General features: G+C 43.5%; 1 protein-coding gene across 1 annotated transcript; it reads left to right on the top strand.

Moving 5' to 3' along the window:
• The first annotated feature begins 2240 nt into the window (after positions 1-2240).
• Positions 2241-6484, top strand: LOC120944796. The gene is made up of 3 exons (XM_040358584.1): positions 2241-2623; positions 3958-4170; positions 6265-6484. Exons 1-3 carry the CDS (start codon positions 2317-2319, stop codon positions 6378-6380), a joined length of 636 nt encoding a protein of 211 aa, XP_040214518.1. The 5' UTR covers positions 2241-2316; the 3' UTR covers positions 6381-6484.
• The last annotated feature ends 1715 nt before the right edge of the window (positions 6485-8199 follow it).

Below are 8199 nucleotides of genomic sequence, written 5' to 3'. Positions count from 1 at the left end.
TGGAACTCCACTTTAAGTCAGGGGTGCCCAACCTTTTGAAGAACAAGGGCCACTTAAGCGAATTGGTAACTGGTCCGTGGGCCACAATGAGTCGAGCGGGTGGATGGATGGCAGTCCACTCGGCTCTATAAAGTCCACACTACTCTCAGCACACCACAATTTGCAGGTAATAGAAGGCCATGGCTCTGTGCAGGTAACCCGCAGTGGCAATTCTCTGCACCTGTGGATCGATTTGAAAGCAGCCCAGTAACTACTGCAGAACAGATAATAACAGCATTCTATTCTATTCCATCCCAAAGCAGGAGGTTGCGGGCCACATCAGAGGGCTCCGCGGGCCACTGGTTGGGCACCCGTTAAGTGGTTGAGATTTGTTTTTACCTTCCATCACAAAGGAGTTTAAAAAAAAAAAAATGACCAGCCTATGACCAGTTCAGCCCTGGTTCACTTTAAGTAGTGCGATTTAAAAGTAGCAAGGTCGATGCGGTTTCCGGTGCTACTTGATAGACATCTGTGTGGCTTCATACACTGATGTCTATTGAAGTCGCACCTAAAATCGTGCAGGAAACTACTTTTGCAAATCGGTGCGGAGCCGCAAAATCTGTGTCGCACCTATTGGAACGGCACCATTGCTGCCAATAGGCTGCAAATTGTCATGCGATTTGATCTCTAAAATCACACGACAAATCGCTCCAATGTGAACCTAGGCCTAAGGAAAATTGTTTTGTTTTTGGAGACGATGGTGCGGCCCGCGTTTCCTGTTTTTGTATAAATCGCATTTCCAGTCCATAGAAAAAACGTGAGGGTTCCTGATAAGGTGTGACATTCCGCCTCCCGCTGGGTTCATCCCTCTCCAGGTGAGGAAGAATAACAACAAGGTCATCAAAAACAAGTCCCACCAGGTATGCGATTATCAATGCACCACCCCTCCCCCCGCCCCCACCTGAGACACACACACGGCGTATGTACTATGTGGTGTGTATAGACAACTGTAGGAGGGATATTTACATCTGAACACCTCCTGAGCAAAGATCCTGATAGGATTGACCTACAATTGTCATGTGACCTGCTTTCTAATTTAACCACTCGAGGATTTGCCCCCTTAATGACCGGGCTATTTTTATACCCAAACAAAATGTATATCCTATTCCCCCCCCCCCCCCCCCCACAAATGGAGCTTTTTTTTGTGGTATTTGATCACCTCTGCGTTTTTTTAATTTGTTGCACTATAAACAAAAAAAGGCCGACAATTTTGTAAAAAAAAAAGCAATTTTTAAAAAATTTTGCTATAATGTATATCCAAAAAAAAAAAATTCTTCATCAGTTTAGGCCAATGCGTATTCTACATATTTTCGATAAAAAAATAGCAATAAGGCCCCTTTCACACTGGGGCCGCGCCAGCGGTAAAGAGACGCTATTTTTAGCGGCGCCTTACCGCCAATTTCGCTGCTCTGTTCGGCCACTAGCAGCACGGCGGTTTTACCCCCGCTAGTGCCTGAGAAAGGGTTAAAAACCACTGCAGCGCCCAGGGCTGCCATCGGGTAAAGGCAGTACACCTGTAAGGGGCCTGGGTGGCAACCCCCCCCCCTTTTTTATATATATATATATATATATATATATATATATATATATATATATATATATATATATATATATATTAGATATTTAAAAAAAATAAAGTGGGTGTAGCCATCCCGGGCCCTGGGGACCTCTGGGCCCTTTAATAAAAAGAAAAAAACAATTACATATAAAATTATATATATATGTGTGTGTGTGTGTGTGTGTATATGTATGTATGTATATATATATATGTGTGTGTGTGTGTGTGTGTGTGTATATATATATATATATATATATATATATATATATATATATATATATATACATTTTTTTATATTTGTTTTTTTTTTTTTTTATTATTAAAGGGCCCAGAGGTCCCCAGGGCCTGGGATGGCTACACCCACTTTTTTTTTATTTATTTTTTTTAAATATCTAATATATATATATAATCTTTCAGGGCGCTATTTTTGCGGTAAAATTTGCGAAATTTGTCACTATGTAGCTCCCGTATAACACAGGAACACCTCCCTTTCATCATTCGCATTGTAACCGGAATTCCGAATTCTATACTAAAATTTTTTTGGGGGAAATAAAAAAAAAATTGAATGTGATCCAACATTTTTTTTTTTATCAGAATTTATATTTATTGCCCATTTTGATACTTTTTTGAATAAAAAAAATAATGTTACAATGTATAAAGTTTTAGCTGAAGGGTTTTTCCCCCAACAAAAGACTTTCTGTTGTAGCATTTAAATGTAAATGCCCCTCTTATCACCTGCCCAGCTTCCATGGAGGGGGGGGGGGGTAGGTTTCACTATATATTCCCTCCCCAGGCACATTCCCTCAGTCCTCTGTCTGTCCTCCTCCCCTCTGGTTCATCTGCTGGATTTCCTGCGACCCCCTCTGTCTTCATCAGCTTGCACCATGGTTTCCAATGAAGGATGTTCTGAGGGGACCCCAGGCCCCAACTACGATGCCAGATCTACCGTATGCCTGCTGGACGCGGACGCCACTGATGATCTGCACAACGCGCCGCTGGATGCGGACCGACTACTGGCTCTGCAGGGTGAGTGCCCAGACTATATATATTTATTGTGTTTAGTGATGGGGGTGTCTCTATATTAGGGGGTAGTGCTGATAAAGAGGGACTCATGTGTGGCCCCTGATGTCACCAAAGAGCCGCACGTTATATTTATTGCATTTCATTCTATAGGAGTTGCTGAGGGCTGTTGATGTGATTTATAGACTGCTAGAGATCATTGCCCTTAAAGCAGTGCAGTGGTGGCTGGTGCTCACATTTTTTGGGGGGGCACAAACAAACTGAAAAACCCATCAATTGCAGCCACTGTGCCCATCAATTGCCGCCACTGTGCCCATCAATTGCCGCCACTGTGCCCATCAATTGCCGCCACTGTGCCCATCAATTGCCGCCACTGTGCCCATCAATTGCCGCCACTGTGCCCATCAATTGCCGCCAGTGTTCCCATCAATTGCCGCCAGTGTTCCCATCAATTGCCGCCAGTGTTCCCATCAATTGCCGCCAGTGTTCCCATCAATTGCCGCCAGTGTTCCCATCAATTGCCGCCAGTGTGCCCACCAATTGCCGCCAGTGTGCCCACCAAATGCCGCCACTGTGCCCACCAAGTGCAGCCACTGTGCCCACCAAGTGCTGCTAGTGTTCCCATCAAGTGCCGCCACTGTGCCCATCAAGTGCCGCCACTGTGCCATCAAACATAGCCACTGTACCCATCAATTGATGCCAGTGTGTCAGCATGGAGCTCGGAAGTTGGTGGAGATCCTCGGAGTAACGATGTAATAGTCGCGTCTACTACAGGGATTCCCTCCGGTACGGCACATACATTGGTCCGAGCGGAGACAATGGAACCGTGGGAAATATCTGGAAATTGAGCTATAATTATTTCTATATAGGTGGAAGTTAACCACTTCAGCCCTGGAAGGATTTACCCCCCCCCCCTCCTGACCAGGCCATTTTTTGGCACTGCGTCGCTTTAACTGACAATTGCGCGGTCGTGCGACGTTGTACCCAAACAAAATGGTTATTTTTTTCCCCACAAATAGAGCTTTCTTTAGTGGCAGTTACTCCCAGAGGCATGATGGGACTTGTAGTTCTCCAACAGCTGGAGTACCACAGGTTGCGCCTACCCCTGATCTGTATGGTGGGAACTGGCATATCTCCCATTTTTTTTTGCCTCTTACAAACGCTCCCGTAAAGGGGCCCACTTCATCCTCGAGGCCCCTGCTCAGCGCCACTGTGCAGACACAATGCCCCTCCCCCAAGTTTCCAAAGTTAGACCACACCCCCCCAACTGCCCTTGGTCATCTTTACAACTCATCAGACCCCAATCTAATCTGTGATTTGCTTTTTTTTTATCATTTCAGGTTCAGAACTCAACTGCGTTGTTGAGAACATTCCGGAAAAAGAAATTCACACCAATGTGCAGAATGACCCCGGCCATCGGTGCAGCGGCCGTCAGTGCAGCGGCCATCAGTGCATCAGCCCGCAACTTCCCTACAGGATCTTCGCCTTGGGACTTATCTGCCTTCTCATGGCGGTCGGATTACCCCCATTAATGTACATGCTGTACCAAGACGGTGAGTCCGCCAACCCCAGGTGTAACCTGCTGTAACCCCCGACAACCGCAGCAAAATAGAGACCGGAGTGAGCTGGTTGCTATAGGCGATGGCTGCAGTTTTTGGCGCTCTTTGCTCCATTGTTAGGCGATCCTCTCCATCCCTCTGTAGACTTGTGTCTCGTAGGAAGAGAACCTGTCATATCTTCCCAGAGAGGACACATTGTAACTCATTACTGATGACAAATCTGATGTTACTTTCACATCTCTGCTTTGCTGTTCCATATTTTATTTATTTACTATAAAGGTCTATCAATTAGATGTCGTCTATATATCGGCGGGTGTGATGAGCTTCCCTGTTGAATGGAACGTTCATACAGGCCCAGATTCACAAAGGAGATACGACGGAGTATCTCTGAAACGCCGTCGTATCTCTCAGAGTATCTATGCGACTGATTCATAGAATCAGTTGCGCATAGATATCCCTAAGATCCGACAGGTGTAATTGTTTTACACTGTCGGATCTTAGGATGCAGTACCGCGGCCGCCGCTGGGTGGAGTCCGCGTCGTAAACCAGCGTCGGGTGTGCAAATTAGGAGTTACGGCGATCCACAACGGTTTTTCGCGTTCGTTACGTCGCCGCTAGTCTAGTTTCCCGTCGCAAAGTTAGTCGTCATTTTGGGTGCCTTAACTTTAGTCAGCAATCGTATTGCTGTCTAAAGTATGGCCGTCGTTCCCACGTCGAAATTTCAAATTTAACGTCGTTTGCGTAACACGTCCGGGAATACGGAAGGACGCTACGCGCGTCGCCGTTCGAAAGAAATGACAGTCACTTCGCGCAAAGCACGGCGGGAGTTAAGAAACGGAGCATGCGCAGTAGGTCCGGCGCGGGAGCGCGCCTAATTTAAATGTTAGCCGCCCATTCGATTTGGACCGCCTTGCGCCGGACGTATTTACGATACACCGCCGCAAGTTTCCAGGTAAGTGCTTTGTGGATCGGGCACTAAAACTGAAAACTTGCGGCGGTGTAACGTAAACGGCTTACGTTACACCGGCGCTAATGTACCTGAATCTGGCCCACAATTATCTAAAGCCAAAACTTCCAAAACTTTCTTTTGGATGGAGTAGGGAACGGTCCAACCCTATTAGTCCCCCCCCCCCCCCCCCCCCAAACCAACTCCCTGGCCAAATCGGGTCTCAGAACCCGCAATCTCGATTGGCCAGGAGGAGAATCGGGATAACAATAGTGAATAATTATTCTCCATTGTCACACAACTGTGTGGGCTCGGGGCGCAGAGCACTGCGCCCCGAGCCCACCCTTTTTTTAAGCCAATTACAACCTCCGGCTCCAACCACGTGCTTCAAATAAGAAAAAAAAATCCCATTGAAATCCATGCGTCCGGCGCCCCCGCTTGTAGATTAGAGAGGCTGGGTGCATGGATTTAGGGGGGCAGCACCCTTGCGCCCCGTATGCACGAGCCGACCACAGTGTGTAGTTTTCCCTGTCCTTCCGGTATTGGAGACACAACATGAATTCTCTCCGTAGACAGTTGTCACCAGAACAGGTGTCCCCGTTGGTAGAATTTCCATCACTTCCTGTCTCGGTGACACCAAGACAAATGGGGTGAATCTTCTCAGCAGGGACACCGCAGCAATAAAAAAAAAACTGACAGAGGGTTTAACTCAGGGATCCTCAAACTACGGCCCGCCAGCTGTTGCAGAACTACACATCCCACGAGGCATTGTAAAACTCTGAAATTCACAGACATGACCAGGCATGATGGGAATTGTAGTTCCTGAACAACTGGAGGGCCGTAGTTTGAAGACCCATGGGTCCTGGGCCCAGTACAACAGGACCAGTCGTACTTCCTCATCAGCGGCCCTGCATAGGTAACACCCACTTATAAGGCTGAGACACAATGATTGAAAGAACTGAAATCCAATGAATGAAAGGGGCGGGGCCAGGGAGGAGATTCAGGCCGTACAGGAAGCAGAGCCTGCCTATGTAATGACATCACACCTCTCTCTGATATCAGATTTATATCAAACATAATATCGATTGTCTTTATGCTCTGGATTGTTCTCCTCCGTCACTGACTGTCTCTTCTCTCCGCAGTACATTACAAGAATTTGCTGCAGACGTTAATAGAAAGATTGGACGCTCAGAGCCAGATCCTCACACAAATGGCGGCCAATCGGAACATTGCTGGATATAACCCCGGAGGGCCGTGAGCCGGGGGCGGGGTGTCGGAGTTCCTCTTTCGTCTTTCCAACTCGGATCCCAAAAGAAAAACATTTTTACAAACAGCCGGCCACACATCTTCCAACCTGATTGGAGATTGGGTGTTCGGATTGTACAGAGATCCTACAATCAGGGAGAACCTCCCGCTGTTCAGGGATATTTTATTCTGATATCCGCAATCCTCATGGAAAGGACTCGGAGGAGGAAACCTCCGATCATCGCTACATTGTGTTCTACTTTTTGTATATAGATGTGTGTTGTGTTCTCAGATTTAATAAAGAGGTTTTTTTTTTTTTTTTCTGTCTGTCTCATTCTTTGGAATATAAAAGACAACATAAAGAGGTTGTAAAGTCACATTATTCTACAGGATTATATATATAATTTTAATACAGGCTTAATTATTATAAAGGATTTATTTATATTATTATTATTATTATTTATTATTATTATTCAGGATTTATTTATATACTTAATAAAAATTAATAAATCCTGTATAAGAATAAAAAATAATATGAATAAATCCTGAATAATAATAAAGCCTGTATTATAATAATATATAAAAAAAAAAATCATGGAGAAAATTATTATATAGGATTTATTATAAAGGATTTATTAAATATCTAAATAAATCCTGAATAATATTATTCAGAATTTATTTAGATTTTTAATAAATCCTATATAATAACTTTCTCCAGGATTTTTTTTAATATATTATAATACAGGATTTATTATTTTTCAGGATTTATGTATATTATTATTATTGTCCAGAATTTATATATTAAATCCTGAATAATCCTGTATAATAAATCTAGTAGTATAATAATAAAATTATTCAGGATTAATATTTTACAGGATTAATATTTTACAGGATTAATATTTTACAGGATTAATATTTTACAGGATTAATATTTTACAGGATTAATATTTTACAGGATTAATATTTTACAGGATTAATATTTTACAGGATTAATATTATGGTTATTTATATAATGCTTCTTATTTATATAGCGCCAACAGTTTGCGAAGCCCTTTACAATGTAGAGGGCAGACGGTACAGATACAATACAGGAGCCATCAGATAACACAATAAAATCTTATGAGTTGACAATTTTTTATTTTTTTTACACATGTTTTCATTTTTTTTTTTTTTTTCACATTTTCCAAAAACTGTTGTAAAAAAAAATGTTGAAAACCATTCACCATTTTCCTTCTACTTCTCAATTATGTGACACTTTGGGGTTGATTTACTAAAAGCAAATTTGGGGTCAGCACCCAAATCGCAAAAACTGGCCTGGTCCTTTACCTGCCTAAAGGTCCGGGTCTTAAGTGGTTAACATTGTTTGCATTTTTTTTTTTGAGACCGATGGAGCTTTTTTTATTTTATTTTTTTTTTGTATTTTTTATCAACTGGGTTTTATATTTTTTGTTAAAATAAACAAAAAAAGACCAAACATTTTGAAAAAATAAAAGTTTTAGTTTGTTAGAATTTTTTTTTAAATAAGTATTATTTCTCCTTTGCCGATGTGCACTGGTGAGGCGGCACTGACGGGCATTCCCGATGGTCGCGGTTGAAGCCGCACTGATGATCATTGTAGTTGCCCCCCTGTGTGGATTTGCCGGATATCATCTCGCTCTGTCGGCATGAGAAGAGGACCGCCAAATACCATTTACACTAAACGGCTGCGATTGGCTCTTTACCCCAATCTGATCAGCTGTGTCCTAAGGATCACAGATCCCTGCCGATTGGCGCCAAAGGAGGCGCACAGGCAGAGCGCCCATAAATTCCCTCCCAGCAATGTGAGCCCATGT

Source organism: Rana temporaria, chromosome 7 (assembly GCF_905171775.1).
Source record: "Rana temporaria chromosome 7, aRanTem1.1, whole genome shotgun sequence".
Taxonomy (NCBI): Eukaryota; Metazoa; Chordata; class Amphibia; order Anura; family Ranidae; genus Rana; species Rana temporaria.
The sequence above is the reverse complement of the archived record's forward strand: the minus strand, read 5'-3'. Positions and strand labels throughout refer to the sequence as shown.